This window comes from Arvicola amphibius, chromosome 9 (genome assembly GCF_903992535.2).
Source record: "Arvicola amphibius chromosome 9, mArvAmp1.2, whole genome shotgun sequence".
Lineage (NCBI taxonomy): Eukaryota > Metazoa > Chordata > Mammalia > Rodentia > Cricetidae > Arvicola > Arvicola amphibius.
The window spans coordinates 90,107,729-90,124,819 of NC_052055.2; the positions used below are offsets into that span (position 1 = coordinate 90,107,729).

At 46.6% G+C, this 17,091-nt stretch overlaps 1 protein-coding gene across 1 annotated transcript; it reads left to right on the forward strand.

Moving 5' to 3' along the window:
- Window positions 1–7,450: 7,450 nt before the first annotated feature.
- Window positions 7,451–12,559, forward strand: LOC119822152 (serine protease 40). The gene is made up of 5 exons (XM_038341126.1): window positions 7,451–7,628; window positions 8,238–8,400; window positions 9,014–9,288; window positions 11,648–11,814; window positions 12,236–12,559. Exons 1-5 carry the CDS (start codon window positions 7,451–7,453, stop codon window positions 12,557–12,559), a joined length of 1,107 nt encoding a protein of 368 aa, XP_038197054.1.
- Window positions 12,560–17,091: the final 4,532 nt, after the last annotated feature.

Here is a 17,091-nt window from a genome sequence, read left to right on the forward strand (position 1 = left end):
GTGTATCTTGAAATTGAGGATGTTGATACCTCTGGAAGGTCTTTTATTGTTCAGGATTGTTTTAGTCATCCTGGGATTTTTGTTTTCCCACGTGAAGTTGACTATTGTCCTTTCAAGGTCTGTAAAGAATTGTGTTGGAATTTTGATGGGGACTGAATTGAATCTGTAGATTGCTTTTGGTAGGATAGTCATTTTTACTGTGTTAATCCTACTGATCCATAAGCATGAGAAACTTCTCCATCTTCTGATGTCTTATTCAATTTCTTTCTTCAAAGACTTGAAGATTTTGTCATACAAGTCTTTCACTTGCTTGGTGAGAGTTATATTCTGTGTGGCTATTGTGAAGGTGTTGTGTCCCTGATTCTTTCTCAGACCTCTTGTCATTTGTGTCTAATAGGGTATGGTTGTTTGAATGTAACTGGCCTGTATAATCTCAAGGAGTAGCACAACTAGGAGGTGTGGCTTTGTTGGAGTAGTCATGGCCCTGTTGGAGGAAGTGTGACGCTGTGGGAACAGACTTTGAGGTTTCTGATGCTCAGGATACTGCCCAGTGAGTCATGCAACTTCCTGTTGCCTGCAAAATGTGGGACTCAGCTATTTCTTCAATACCACTTCTGCCTGCACACTGCCGTGTTCTTGCCCTGATGATAGTGGACTGAACTTCAAGACTGTAAGCAAGCTACGTCAATTAAATATTTGCCTTTATAAGAGTTGTGAGGGCTGGAGAGATGGCTCAGAGGGAAATAGCACTGGCTGCTCTTCCAGAGGTCTTGAGTTCACTTCCCAGCAAGCACATGGTAGGTAGTTCACAACCATCTATAATGAGATCCGGTGCCTTCTTCTGGCATGCAGGCATACATGCAGGCAGAACACTGTATACAGAATAAATAAATAATTATTTAAATTTTTTTAAGATTTATTTATTTATTCTGTATACAGTGTTCTGCCTGCATCTCGGAAGAGGGCACCAGATCTCATTACAGATGATTGTGAGCCTATAATGACAATAAAAGCCCTAAGACAGAGTTGGTGCTAGGGACTGAGTGACCATGTGTTTGTTGGGAGGAATTGGGCTTTGGTACTTTGGTTTATGAAAGCAGTGGAATGCTTTAAGTACTGCTTAATGGGCAGCATGGTAGATAGACGTGCGAAGAGTTATTTGAATTATGGGGACTCACTCAAGAGGTTTCAGAGGGGAAGAATTTTAGCATGTTGCCTAGAGATATTTTGCTAAAGAAAGTGGCTGCCTTTTGCCCTTGTGCAAAGAATCTGCCTAAGGCTGAAGTAAAGAATTTTGGATTGATTCCATTGGCAAAAGAAATCTCAAAAGAGCCTAGCCTAGTATAGACTCTGCCGTGCGGTTACTAATGTTCATGCTTATAAAGATTTATAATGAGGGGGCTGGTGAGGTGGCTCAGAGGTTAAGGGCACTGGCTGCTCTTCCAAAGGTTTTGAGTTCAATTTTCAGAAACCATGTGGTAGCTCACAACCATCTAGAATGAGATTTGCTGCCCTCTTCGGGCATGCAGGTATGGTGCCCTCTTCTGGTATGCAGGTATATATGCAGGAGGAACAAACACTATACATAATAAATAAATCTTTTAGAAAATGCAAAAGCACACACACAAAGATTTATAATGAAAAGGAGCAAGATGAGCAGGGTTAACTACAAAATGTAAATTTTGACCTCTTTGCTCGTATTCTCACTCCTCCCACTCTTCGACTGGACTTTGGGAGCTCAGCCCAGTGCTCCACTGTGGGTCTCTGCTTCTGCTTCCATCAGTTGCAGGATGAAGGTTCTATGATGACATTTAAGATAGTCATCAATCTGACTACAGGGCAAGGTCAGTTCAGGCAGCTTCTCCACTATTGCTTAGGGTCTTAGCTGGGGTCATCCTTGTGGGTTCCTGGGAATTTCTCTAGTGCCAGGTTTCTTGCTAGCCCCATAATGGCTCCCTCTATCAAGATATCTCCTTCCTTGCTCTCTGTTCCTGTCCTTTCCCTTTCTCAGCTACCTCATTCCCTCAAGTTCTTCTCCCCCTTCCCTTTCTCTCTTCATCCTCTTCTTCCACCCTCTCGGCTCCAGGCTCCCAGTTTTCTCAGGAGATCTTGTCTATTTCCCCTTCCCAGGGGGCTCTATATCTGTTTCTCTTAGGGTTCTCCTTGTTACTTAGTTTCTCTGGGGTCATGGACTACAGGCTCATTATCCTTTGCTTTACAGCGAGTGTCCACTTATTGTGAGTACAAACCATGCTCATCTTTATGGGTCTGGGTTACCTCACTCAGGATGATTTTTTCTAGTTCTACCCATTAGCATAAAAATTTCAAGATGTTATTTTTTTTCCACTGAGTAGTGCTCCATTGTGTAAGAAACAACTTTTCTTTATCCATTTTTCAGTTGCGGGGCATCTAGGTTGTTTCCAGGTTCTGACTATTACAAATAATGTCGCTGTGAACATAGTTGAACAAATGTCCTTGTAGTATAATTTAGAGACCATGATGGGGATACTCACTGAAACAGCTTACCTGAGCTAATGGGAGCCCACCAACTCAGGCCTGACAGTGAGGGAACCAACATAGGACCAAAGTAGGCCCTGTGCATGTGGGTGACAGTTATACAACTAGGGGCCACTGGCAGTGAGACCAGGATTTATCCCTACTGCTTGAACTGGCTTTTTGGAACCCATTTTCTTTGGAGGGATGCCTTGCCCAGCCTAGATATAGTGTGGAGGGTCTTGGTCCTGCTTCAAAGCAATGTGCTAGACTTTGTTGACTCCCCATGGGAAGCCTTACCCTCTCTGAGGAGTGGATGAGGGGTAGGATGGGGGGAAGGTGGAGGGAGAAACAAGAAGGGAGAGAGTAGGAACTTGGATTGGTATGTAAAATGAGAAAAGATAGTTATATTTTAAATATTAATTAATTAAAAAGAATAGTACATTTTAGCTGGGCGGTGGTGGCACATGCCTTTAATTCCAGCACTTGGGAGTCAGAGGCAGGCAGATCTCTGTGAGTTCAAGGTCAGCCTGGTCAATAAGAGCTAGTTCCAGGACAGGCTCCAAAGCTACAGAGAAATCCTTTGGAAAACAAACAAACAAACAAATAAACAAAAAGTAAATTTTGAAGAGAAAAAGAGCACCAGGAAATGTAGTGGAGCTAAATCCTGTGTTCAAGGAGATAAACAGATTAAGAAATGGAATAAAGGGAGTGGTGACCTCAGGGCAAGATTCAGGTTAAATTTCCAATTTGTGGAAAGAAACTAAAGAAAAACTTAGAGCTGGGTGTGGTGGGGCACATTTTAATCCCAGCACTGGGGAGGCAGAGACGGGCAGATCTCTGAATTTGAAGCCAACTTGGTCTACAAAGCAAGTTTCAGGACAGCCAAACTTAGGCAGTGGAAAACAGAAAGCTGGTGCAGCTGGCAGCTGAACAAGGAGGTTGTATTCCAGCCCCAGCAAGCAGTGGAACTTGGCAGCTTCGACCATGTGATTCTTACTTTAGAGTTAAGGATAGAAGAAAGGAGGTATGGGATAAAACCATTGAGACCAGGCATGTGTCAGGAATATTCCTGAATGGAGACCTAACAGAGAGGCCATTTCCTGAAGTTGAAGCCTGGATTGCTTTGGAGAAACCAAGAGGTTAGAGATTCCAGAGTTGTGGGATACCTGCCGAGGAAAATTGCTAACATGGAGTGGAACCAGCCCAAGAGAAAGAAGTGTGTTGCAGTCAACAGAGCTGAAGAGAGTCAGAGATCTGAAAAAATGTTCCAACATCAGACATGCAGATGTAGAGTTTGAAGTTTGCCCAGCTGGCTTTCCAGCTTGCTCTGGTCCGGTATTTCCTCACTATGCTCCCTTCCCTGCATTTTGCAATGGTAATGCATATCCTGGACCATTACATGCTGGAAGTATGCGATCGGCTTTATTTTAATCTTCAGGGTGTCTTTGGGTTTTTATTGCTGTGAATAGACATCATGTCCACGGCAACTCTAATAAAGAAAACATTTACTTGGGTGGCTTGCTTATAGTTTCAGAGGTTCAGTCCCTTATCATCACGGCAGGGAGCATGTGGCATGCAGACAGATGGTGCTGGCTACATCTTGGCTTGCAGGGAGCAGGAAGTAGACTAAAAGTCATACTGAAGGAAGCTTGAGCAAATGAGACCTCAAACAAAGCCCGCCCCCACAGTGACACATTTCCAACAAGGCCCCACATCTCCTAATAGTACTTCCTTGGGGGCCATTTTCTTTCAAATCACCACACAGGGGCTTATAGTTAAGAGATTGCCATGAGTCGCAGAATAGACTTTGAAACAAGTTTGAAACTGTTACAGACTTTCAAAGTTGAACTAAATAAATTTTGCATTATGATGTTGTTACAAGCTTGTGGGGGCCAGGGAGTGGAATACAGTAGGTTTTTTTTTTTTTTTTTTTTTTTTTTTTGGTTTTTCGAGATAGGGTTTCTCTGTGTATCTCTGACTGTCCTGGAACTCATTCTGTTGACAAGGCTGGCCTCAAACTCACAGAGATTCACCTGCCTCCGCCTCCCTGAGTGCTGGAATTAAAGGCATGCACCACCGTTGCCCAGCTGAATGTGATAGTTTTAATGTCTCTTCACAGAAATAAAAATCATAACTAAGACAGAGGGCTACTGATCTTTTTGATTTAATCTTGTATCCAGTCATTTTGCTAAAGGTGTTTATCAGTTATAGGAGTTCCTGGTAGAAATTTGGGGTCACTTAAGTATACCAACCTATCATCTGCAAATAGCAAAAGTTTGACTTCTTCCTTTCCAATTTGTATCTCCTTGGTCCCCTCCGGTTGTCTTGTTGCTTTAGCTAGAACTTCAAGTACTATGTTGAATAGATATGGAGAGTGGACAGCCTTGTATTGTTGCTGATTTAGTGGAATTGCTTTGAGTTTCTCTCCATTTAACTCGGTGGCTATAGGCTTGCTGTAAATTGTCTTTATTGTGTTTAGGTATGTCCCTTTTATCCCTAGTCTGTCTGAGTCTTTTATCATGAAGAGGTGTTGGATTTTGTGGAAGGCATTTTCAGCATCTAATGAGATGATCATGTGGCTTTTTCTTTCTGTTTGTTTTTATGGTGGATTACATTGACTGATTTTCATATGTTGAACCATCCCTCCATTCCTGGGATGAAGCCTATTTGATCATGGTGAACGATCTTTTTTGATATGTTCTTAGATTTGGTTTCTGGGTATTTTGTTGAGTATCTTTGCATCTATATCCATAAGGGAAATTGGTATGTAATTCTTTCTCTGTTGAATTTTTGAGTGTTATGGGTATCAGGGTAACTGTAGCCTCATAAATTGAATTTGGCATTGTTCCTTCTGTTTCTATTTTGTGGAATGATTTGAGGAGTATTGGTGTTAACTCTTCTTTGAAAGTCTGGTAGAATTCTGTGCTTGAAAAGTCCAGTCTGGCCCTGGGCTTTTCTTTTTTGGTTCAGAGACTTAATGACTACTTCTATTTCCCTAGGAGTTAAGGTCCATTTAAATTGCTTATCTGATCTTAATTTAACTTTGGTAATTGCTATCTGTCAGAGAAATTATCCATTTCTTTTAGAGTTTCTAGTTTGTGGAGTAGAGGTTTTTGAAGTATGACCTAACGTCGCTCTGTATTTCCTCCGTGTCTGTTGTTATGGCTCATCTCTTCATTTCTGGTCTTGTTAATTTGGATGGTCTCCCTCTGCCTTTTAGTTAGTTTGGATAAGGACTTGTCTATTTTGTTGATTTTTCTCAAAGAACCAAGGAAATAAAGCTTTTTTACCTTTGGATTGTGTGGTTATTTTCGTGAGACTCCCAGCCCAGACCTGTTTCTAACACCGCCCCCACCACCCCCACACACCGTTCCTGTATAGTTAACAGCTGTTTGCCGGTTTTCTCCTTTCTTCGACATAAACCTGCAGTTTTCTAGGAATGTCACCAGAAAACCCATTTTCAAGGAAAAGACACACGCTAAACCCCAAGTGTCACCCTAGTGTTTTCTGACTTCATCTTATCAGGCTGTAATCCCACCCAAGGCCTTTAAAAGCCACCCGATGATCTCATTCACCAAATGAGAAGAAAGGGACTAAAATGGCCTCTTACAACCTTTTAAAACATAACAGAGCCATCCAGACAGATACACGGGTGGTGCCTAATGACAGCTCTCTCTCTCTCTCTCTCCGGGAGCTGGCCCATGCCTGAGAGTACAGCTTACCTTCTTTCTCTCATCACCTCTCTTTATCCTAAACCTTCTGCTTCGAGTTTATATTACGATATTGGTACTGAAATACTCAACTGTATGCCAGTGGTGGTGGTGGCACATTCCTTTAATTTCAGCACTTGGGAGGCAGAGGATCTCTGTGAGTTCGAGGCCAGCCTGGTCTATAGAGTAAATTCCAGGGCAGCCAGGGCTATACAGTGAAACCCTGTCTCAGAGTCTATTCTAGAAACGTTTCCAGAGGATGAGTGCTCTTCACAGGGTCCCGGTCAGAGCCAAGGTCATGGGGTATGGCCTTAGAGCACTTGTCCCCTGTTGGTCTCTTCAGGTAGCAGAGGCAGAGGAGGAAGTGTTTTATACATGGCTGCTACTCTGTCTGATGAAGCAAAGATGGATGAAACACACACAATCACCATGAAGCGCCTAAGACAGCCATGCTACAAAATCTGCCCCAGCAAGCAAGGCTGGGGGGCGCACAGAAAGCACATCCTGTTCCAATCCGCCTCGACTGTCATGGCGGGGAGCTTAGAGAAATGCGCGCATGCAAATGTGTGCTGCTTTCCCATTTAAAAATAAAAAAACACAGTAAGACTTTAAAAAGAAAAACTGGCTGAGAATCCCAAGGGCAGAGCTCTGAGTCCCAGGGAAAGCTTTCCCCAGGCCTTGAACTCTAACGAGGGCATAAAACCGACTCTAAACCAGTGCCTTCCTTGTATTTTCTTCATTGCCCTACCTACCTTTAGCAAGTGAAGCTAACTCACCCTCTACTAGTCCCGGCAGGCACGTTGGGACCGTTTAGTTTCTAGAACTGTGCTCAAGGATTATTGGTAACTCGCTGGTTACTGGTGGCGACTCTTACCCACACACAGCCCCACCAGAGGAGGTAGCAGATGGCATTGTGGACTTTGATGAGATGATGACGTGTCAGTCTCAGTGATGAGACTTCGTGTTTTTGAGTGTGCACTGCAACAGAACGAACCTGGGAAATTCTGGGATGCGGTGAATGCTCCCTCGCCCCATTCCCCCAGGAGCGTACTTCTGAGGGTCTGAGGACAAAACTTCCTCCAGGACGGACTGCCTCCCATGGACCTAGGTTTTCAGGGCACTTGCTCAGCTCCGCGAGGTCAGGATGGGCAAGGGATGGAGTTCCCTAGAGGCAGTTTGCCAGCGTAGGCGGTTGTCTGCACGTGCTTTCCGTCCTGTCTGGGACCCAGAGGCAGGCCGGCCAGATGCGGGGCACCAGGGCCCAGCAACTGGGTCAGGGCTGGAGCAGAGCATGCCTTCTGGCTGCTCTTCTCTGTTTCAGCTTCTTGCCACTCCATGCCCAGAACTACACGCCCCCGCAAAGAGCACCACTCACTGTGGGTGTGTGGCCCATCCCCAAAGGTCCCCAAGCCCAGCAGGACGGTAAGTGCTGAGAAGAGGAGACAGATTTTGCGGGACATGTCCCCTCCCTTTCCCTCGGAACATAGGCAGTTGCGAGGCTCTGCAGGCCTTTACACTGAAGATGAACATTTGGAGGTGGGGGTCTATACCGGATACCCACAGCCTCTGCTGAGTCTTTCCCGTTGATCTCTGGACCCCTCAATTCAGGGTCAAGGCCATGCACGAGGCTGTACTATGCTCTTCCTTGGGTTGAGACTGGAGGGCACACCCATCCAAAGACGATAATGGCCTCTGTCAGCCCCGGTTTCCGCCTCTTCAGAGCTGTGCTCCTCACATTAATAAGGTCTGAGGAGAGAGCCTGGTGGCATCCTTCCCTTTGCCTGCACCTCTCTTCTGTTGACCCTTCTTGAGAGGCTCTCAGCCTGACACCTCCCACCCCCCATCCCTGCCATCCAAGAGACTCTTTGTTAACATGAACTATGCCATTCCACTCTTGACCTTGGTTATGGCCACCTGAAAATGGAGAAGAGAGGCCATCGTGTCCCCTGGGTCCCGCTGATGCTGACATTTGGGGCACCAAGCACACGCATCCTGAATGCAGGTGCCTGGCGGCTGGGATTGTCTCCACAGTATGTGGCAGGACCAATTTCCAAGGGAAGATCTATGGCAGTCAGATGACCAGTTCTGAGCGGTGGCCGTGGCAGGCCAGTCTGCTCTTTCGTGGCAGTCATATCTGTGGAGCTGTTCTCATCGACAAAAACTGGGTAGCCAGTGCTGCCCACTGCTTCCAAAGGTGCGTGTTCCCTCCCCGGGGCACTTTTGCTGGGAAAGGGGTGCAGGAGAGAATCACTAGGAGGGAAGGAGAGGGGTGAAGGATGCAGAGCTGACAGTCCTTCTAGGCTGAGTTCTGGGATAGCTTGCTGCCAGTGGGAGTCCTCTGCACTGTTGCCCTGCCCTTGCATGGTGCCCGCCACCTGCATTGCCATCCCTCAATAAGGAGAGGCCCAGAGCTAGGAAACATATTTTTCCTTTTAGGTATTCCTAGAAGCTCTGAGAAAAACAATTCTCACGCAGCCCTGAGAGGGATCTGGTCAGGGCTGGAAGTGAGCAGTCTTTCTGCCTCCAAGATGAAGCAGTTGGATGCACTTCAAATAGTTTTTAACGGGAATGAAATCCACAGCTCCTTGGATACTAGGGTATGCTGGAGAAGTGATTGGAAGCCTCCAAAGGGACCAAAGTCCTCAGGCTGCTGGAGGTCATCTGCCCTTCAAGAGAAGAACCATCCCAGTATCAGGAGGGGAGGACTATGATGGGACATGCGATATGGCTGCCCGTAGGGTGGGTAATTCAGGTGACAATGTCAACTGTCAGCAGCTGTCACACTTAGAGGTGCTGCCCTCCAATAGGTCCCAGAAACCATCTGACTACCGGATTCTGCTAGGGTACCACCAGCTGGGCAGTCCCACTAAGTACAGCCGGCAGATGACAGTGAATATGCTCATCTTGCACGAGAACTATAACAAGTTCTACCATCAGGGGAATGACATTGCTCTGATTCAGCTGCACAAGCCTGTGACGTACAGTTCCTCCATCTTCCCGGCCTGCGTCCCGGAGAACACCACGAAGGTGTCTCCGTATAGGTCCTGCTGGATAAGTGGCTGGGGGATGCTCAGAGAGGATGGTGAGTACACAGGGCAGGTGAAGAGAGTGAGGGGCAAGAGACTGTGGAGGCCTTTCCTGTGGTTATTTTTTTTTTTTAACCAGAACCTCGGTTTCTGGCTCAAAAGCAAAACTCCACCGTTCAGATCAGAAGTGCGGGCTCTTTGATCCCAGAGCTCTAAGTGTGGTTGACTCTGTGCACTGCAAGGTTCTCACCAAACAGTGGTTGCTCTACCCTGGCCAGGAAAGACATGAGGTATCCTTAAGAGGATGAAAGCAGCCAGGCATGGGGTAGGTTGTGGTGTTTAACTGGGAGCCATTCACCTCTGAGAACCTTACTGCCCAACCCTTAAGGCCAGAGAAGACTGCCTGATCCGGTCACTTGGGGACCAAAAGCCTGAGTCTTGGGGACTGACATTCTCCTTGTCCTTATTCCCTAAACAATACAGTATTGCTATTCTCTGTATTGCATTTGCCTTGGGTCAGATAGTGTTTCATCTAGAGATGATTTCAAGTGCACAGCTTTTCTGAATACAAGGGAATTTAGTGTCTTTGGAGTTTGGTGTCCTGGACCACAGGGAGAGCTTGCTGTCAGCAAGGAACAGCTGTAGATGTTTAGATTGAGAATACAGAGTTCCTTGGCAGTGATTTTACACAGGATGCTGTAGATGGAAGTTTCTGTCCCTCCTGGTCCCACAACCATTCAGTCCCAAAGAAACACACAAAGACTTATATTAATTATAAACCGTTTGACCTATTGCTCAGGCTTATTAATAACTAGATCTTACAACTTAAATTAACCTATAATTCTTGTCTATGTTTAGCCACATGACTTAGTACCTTTTCTCAGTAAGGCATTCTCATCTTGCGTCCTCTGAGTCTGGCTGGTGACTCACTCTCTGCCCTTCTACTTCCCAGAATTGTCTTAGTCTGGTCGCCCCGCCTATACTTCCTGCCTACCTACTGGTCAATCTCTGTTTTATTAAACTAATATGAGTGACAAATCTTAAAAAAATACAAGAGCATTATCCCACAGCAGAATGCTTTTGATTTAAGACAATATAATGGCAAGTTAAATAAATTGAATATAAATTTGACAAAATTTAGGGTCACAATCTGGCAAAGCAGCCCCGAGGAGGTTTACAGTCACATGTTTCTCTGAGATCAGGTCTAGGAACCCCATCCCTGCTCCTGTAAGTGGTAGTCCCACAGTCTGTCCCAAGAAAAGAGGCTCAGCAGCACTAGAAGGGACAGACTTTCACTCTCTAAGGGCCTATGTCAGGGCAGGTAGGGTCTTCAGGTCTGGCCAGGCGATGGGAGTAGGAGCACAGAAGGAAGGTGTGGGCTGGGGCAGCTCTCAGAGCATAGAACCTGGCCTCCCTAAGAGACAGCCATATTCTGTCACGCCCCCTGCTGACCATGGTTGCTGGGCCTCAGGACAGGTTTGGGTTTGCTACACACAGGCAGCCCTGACCAGCCTTGAGGGATGTGCACGGTGACCACCCCCCCCCCCCCGCGCATGAAGTGAGCTGTGCTGCTGTCAGTCTGCTCCTGTGAGGTGACCCCAGGCCAGATCTGTGAGAGCACTGGGAAGCGGAGTTCACATCTCCAGGTCCAGTGGCTCCTTGTGACTGGCCAGTCTTCTTGTCGCGGTCCTAACCATTTCTGCACTGAGCCCTATGCCACGGCTGCGCTCAGGCTCCAGCATCCCTGCACCCAGACTCCAGCATCCCTGCACCCAGACTCCAGCATCCCTGCACCCAGACTCCAGCATCCCTGCACCCAGACTCCAGCATCCCTGCATCCAGACTCCAGAATCCATGCACCCAGACTCCAGAATCCCTGCACCCAGACTCCAGCATCCCTGCACCCAGACTCCAGCATCCCTGCACCCAGACTCCAGCATCCCTGCACCCAGACTCCAGCATCCCTGCACCCAGACTCCAGCATCCCTGCATCCTGACTCCAGCATCCCTGCACCCAGACTCCAGCATCCCTGCACCCAGCCTGGGCTCCACAGAGCAGCCAGAGCTGTTGGAAAGCTGAGTTGCCCTTTCCTTGGCTGCTGTGCCCTTGGGTACAGTCTCAGTCCCCTAGCCTGCTAAGGAGGCTCTGCCTGAGGTCTCCCCCCTCACACACACACACCGCTGAGACCTTTGCAGTGGCCCTGACTTCCAGCCTGCTCCTGTCTTCCACAGCCCTGCTGCTTGCTCTTGACTATCACTTCCACTGGTCATCGCACGCCTGTCATGAGCCCTTCCCTGCCACTGTGGCCTAGAGTGACTGCCTCATCCCGCCCCCCCCCCCCCCCCAAATCGTCCTGGAAAGGGAGCTGGCATCTTCCCTCAGCTGCCTCTTACGGCTGAACCCTTCTCCCACAGAGTTCCTGCCGTCACCTTTCCCTCTGCAGGAAGCAGAGGTCTCCCTCATGGATGACAAGGAATGCGAAACCTTCTTCCAGACTCCAGAAAGCACCGTTCAATATAAAGCTATAAAAGATGATATGATATGTGCCGGGGACATCAGTAACGAAAAATCCATCTGCCCAGTAAGCGACGATGGCGCCAACACTGCAGCTGAGCTCAGCCATCTCTCTAACCCCGGCCAGCAGGCCACCGCGTGTGTCCTTAGTGGCTTCCTCTCCCATGTGGGTGGTGGGACAGATGCCAGATGTTCAGCTGTTCTAGTTGCCATCTGCATACTAAAAATCTGTGGTTGCCCCAGGTAGGTGCTGTACAAGGTCCCTCTGCAACTGTACTAAGTAGAATCTATGATCCTGCCCCGAAGATACTGACTAGAGAGGTCTCCTATGTTTTAAATAAAAGCAAACAAACAAAATATGCCTCCGTGGACTCAAAGGGCACCACTCAAGATAGCTGTAGAGACCTCTGGTCCCCAGCAAGTCCTTTCTAGCTCGGGCAATGTGTGTTCCTTTCTGAATCTACCAGCTATGTCTTCTCTCTCCTCAGGGAGATTCTGGTGGTCCCCTTGTCTGCTCACTGAATGGCTCCTGGTATGTGGTAGGGCTGGGCAGCTGGAGCGCAGCATGTCTAGAGCCAATCTCCAGCCCTAACATCTTCACCAAAGTCTCCTACTTTTCCAACTGGATCAGGAAGAAAAAGGAAGAGACACCAGACGCCGACCCCTTCTCGGCACCTGCTGAGGAGAACGCACCCACTCTGGTCGGCTGGAGGAGTTTTAACACTGGCACTATTCTCAAACCCAGTATCTGCAGAGCCTTCCTCTCTTCTCAAGTCCTCCTCCTGCAGTGGATCTGGTTCCAGGTTCTGTGATGGCGCTACAGAGCCGTGCTGGCTCTCAAGATCTAGCAATCTTTTCTCTGACCACCACTTTGAATGCTTCCATCTGTGGGTTCATCTGCCTAGCTGATGCTATCCCTGCTCCAGGCCTGACAGAATAAAACAGCTGAAGAAACTTCTGGATCCCTCTTCTTTTGTCTCATTAGCACGAACCCCCCCCTCCACAGTGTCCCACCGGGCTTCCAGTTCTTCAATATCATAAGGCTACTTCCTCTCTGGGTGGGAACAGTAGTTGAGACAGCCAGGGAGCTGGCCTACCAGGGTAGGAACTGACTGTCTCCCAGCTGGCTTCCAGAGATACAGTCCACCCCCTGCCCCTAAGGCTGTGCATTATTTCCGAAGAATGAGCCACTGTATTGGGCCAAGCCCTCGCTATGTTGCCTTGTGTTCCTGGAGCAAGCCCCAGCTCAGGCATGAGGGGCATCTTGCAAGCCCAAAGTCACATCAGTGCTTCTAGAGAGTTTGACAGCAAACTATGAGGGTCTCCAAGGTCTGACATCTCAATAGTAATCCTTAAAGCTCTTCTGCAAGGGCAGCAATCTCCCTAATATTATACCTCCAAACTCCAAACCCCACCCCCTTGTCTGATAAGCCCCGCCCATAGTCCTTGCTTCTGCCTGCATTGGCTGAAGCTTGGCAGTCCTGGGAATGATTGGTTTAGCCCTGAGCTGCTCCGCAGACCTCTCTGAGTCACCACGTCCTATTCAGTCTGTCTGGGAGCTCACTAGGGCTCCACACCATAGTCTCCACCCTTCAACATGAACTGGAGACAAGGGAGCCACTGGGCTCCTTGCAGACCCATGATGCCCTGGGAGAAATCCAGAGGCTTTGAGAAACTCTTTCCAAGCCTGTTAGAATATCCCAGGCCCTTCCCAGCAAGTGGGAACAAAACAGCTCTTGTGTGCACAACCAGCATGCTGTGCCCACTTCAAGACCCTCTGCTGCAATGCCAAGATTCCCAGCGTGCACCCTGCCCCTTCCTCCCTCTCTGCAGGTCCACCCCTCCTTTCCTCCCTCCTTTCTTTTCTTCCTGTGCTCAGAAAGGGCTCTGACTCTATTCCTGGGACAAGACACCTGAGGAATCCATGTGAAAAGCAGCAAGGTGGCTATTTTGGCTAATGGTTTCTTTTTTTTTTTTTTTTAAGGATTTATTTATTATGTATACAACACTCTGCCTCCATGTATGCCCGCATGCCAGAGGAGGGCGCCAGATCTCAGTACAGATGGTTATGAGCCACCATGTGGTTGCTGGGAATTGAACTCAGGACCTCTGGAAGAGCAGCCAGTGCTCTTAACCTCTGAGCCATCTCTTCAGTCCCCTGGCTAATGGTCTCTAAAGTCTCTGCCCTTGGTGTGTTGGCCTGTTGCTCTGACCGTAGTGGCATAGCATATTACGGGTGGTGTGAGAGCCAAAGCTTCATTTTAAGTTTTAGTTACTAGGCCTAAGAGACCCATGAAGCAAAAATGCCCCTATCTGCAAGCCACTTATCCCAAGGACAGATAGTACCACAATGCCGGTGGCTGTTGTTATGGGACATAGCAAGCCACATGTTTTCATTCCCCTAACAAGTTTGTTTGACCCATTGTGCTTTGTCACGCGTAGGCAGGAGGTTCACAGGCAGGGAATGTGTCAGGATGTACGCTTGCCCCTGCTTGGGCCTGATGAGCAATGGGAATTGTGGGTTTAGCATTCTTAAGCCCCTGCAAAACTTGATTTGGGGCCATTTCTTCTTTTTTTTTTTTTCTGAAAAACTGGAGATGGACCTGGCTAGAGCCCATCCATGATGCACGTGACCCTGGCAGGTCCCCTGGTGGGTGGGAGACCACGGCAGGTGGGAGACAGATAGATACGCCATGCAGAGAGAGTGCTTGGGTACAGAGTTTATTTAGTGGGTATTGGGAAGGGTATAAGGTATAAGGGTAAGGGGGTTATGGAGGGGAGAGAGAAAGGGAGAGAGAGAGATAGAAGGACAGAGAAAGAGAAGAAAGAGGAGGAAAGAGAAGGGAGGTGCAGAGACTACCTCTTCAGAAGAAGGATAGACAGAGAAAGAGAGAGAGAGAGAGAGAGGAACACGGCTTGTTTCTTAAAGGGGTAGGGTACCCAGGTGACAGCAGATTTATTACAACATTCCCGTCTTTCTCTTATAATAAAAAGGTGAGGAGTTAGGCATGGCAGGTTAAGGGGATGAGGGCGTCAGGTTCTCAAGACTGCTTCCTGCTTATTTGTGGGTGTAGGAGTCTTGGGGGACCTGAGAAAGCTGGGTGCTGGTCACATCCTGGAGAATCTGGTTGCTTCACTCCTATCCAGGATTTGTGGTGTGGAACTGTCAAGTGTCTCTTGGACCTGGTGAGGTGTTGGCAGAGCAGAGAACAAGGTTAAGTTTAGGAAGAAAAGAAATTTTTTTATCTCCTAATAATTGAGGAGGAGGGTGTCAGGACCAGGAAATTAAGAGGGGTATTATCTGACCTGTTTAAGGTAAGTCCTTAAATTCGACTCCCAGGAACTCACAATAATTCTTTCAGTTTGTAAATTGTAAGTTTTAGACACATACATTGTATAAACATCAGTAATTTCTGCCAGAATAACTGTGACAGATGTTTTTGCATAAAGAAATGTATCTTTAGAAAATGACTAAAAAAAATTTAAAATCTTGATCTTGCAGTAGAGTCCTCTGCCAGAGTTAGATTAATAGCTTATCAGCATTTTATTGATAATGTTAAAACTATGAAAGACAGTGTGAGAAAGAAACTTCCATTTGTTTTCAGACCTTTATAACTTACAGGTACACACCTTAATAACTCACATTTGTATATCTTAAACACCTTTAATTTAGAATATGGTAAGATGTTATACTGAAATTTGTTTGGTGAGGTTGTCCTTTTTAAACTGGCAAAATCTCTCAGCTACCAAACTGCATCAGAGATCTTTGAGAAGGATAAAATTTCACATGAGTTATTGATTTAAAAATGATGGAGAACTTACTCGATTGGCTACCTTGAGCCACTCCTCAGGGTCCTCCATGGTCATTGAGGGCAGGGACTTTGAGGGCTGTATTTGCCTTCTGTTGTTAGAAGCAGAGCCTGCCAGGCTTTAGAAGATCCTATGGGTTAGGAAGTCTGTAGGAAGGCAAGCCTACCTTGGCCTGAGCAGCTAGGCTGTTGATTCCACTTTTCCTTTATTCACTGTCTGGAGATTTTTCAGTTTAGATGAAAGACAGTTTTCCCCAGTGGTTAGCACTTTCACTTGGTGAAGCGAATTGTGGATGGATGTTGTTCTGTGCCCACCTGCCTTCTGTATTCTTTGGAGGAAATGGGGTGCTGCTGCTAGGAACCAATCTGACTCCCTGTTATTAAAAGCTTTTTAAATAATTAAACATTTAAATGCCATGTTCCCCAGATCTCTGAACACTTGAGGGCTGTTTATCAGTATAGATAAGTTATGACTATGGTATAGGATCTGCCTGGAGAGCTGGATCCAGGCTTGACCATACCTGTTTTTAATATAACAGGTGAGATTTATACTTGTGAAAGACAAAGAAGAAAACACTTTGCAATAGAAGTTTAGCAGTAGTTTTTTTTGAAGAGCTCTTTTTTATTATGAATTATTAATTTATCACTTTTAAAAAACAGATATTTCACATTTTAGTTGGAGGGAACTTCCTTTTTGTTATTAGAAAAGCTATGGCCTAGGACTTCGTTAAGCATGCAAGATAAACCAGTTTGGAGGTAGTAAATGTTTATTTCCTCTCTTTCAAATTCTTGCAAGTTAGTAATTATCATACATAAAAAGTCAACTAGAATACCAGATGGTAACTTATCTCTGAACATTTCCTTTTAGGAATTCTTGTCCTCATAAATATTTATATACACACACACACAAACACACACACACTTCTTTTCTCCTCAAAAGCTGCTAATTGGCAAATATGTGTTTTGGGTCAGTTTTATATGCTGCTTTTAGGGTTGACTTTCTTGTTTGTTTGTTTGGTTTTTGGTTTTCTGAAACAGGGTTTCTCTGTAACCCCAGTTGTCCTGGAACTGGCTCTGTAGACCAGGCTGGCCTTGAACTCAGAAATCCTTGAGCATTAGGATTAAAGGCGTATACCACCTCTGCTCCGCTGAGATGGACATTCTTAGTTTTTACCCTGAGATCCTCTGCTCAAATGGGTCTTGGTGTTATCCTGAATGTTTCCACAAGGATGACAGTGCTCAAAACCCTGGGTGACCGCCGGGCGGTGGTGGTGCACGCCTTTAATCCCAGCACTCGGGAGGCAGAGGCAGACGGATCTCTGTGAGTTCGAGGCCAGCCTGGTCTACAAGAGCTAGTTCCAGGACAGGCTCCAAAGCCACAGAGAAACTCTGTCTCGAAAAAAAAAAAAAAAAAAAAAAACAACAACAAAAACAAAACAAAAAAAAAAAAAACCCTGGGTGACCAATCCCTCATACATGCTTTCCTGCATGAATCAATGAAGTTCCTTAAATCAAGACATTTCAAAGTCAAAGAA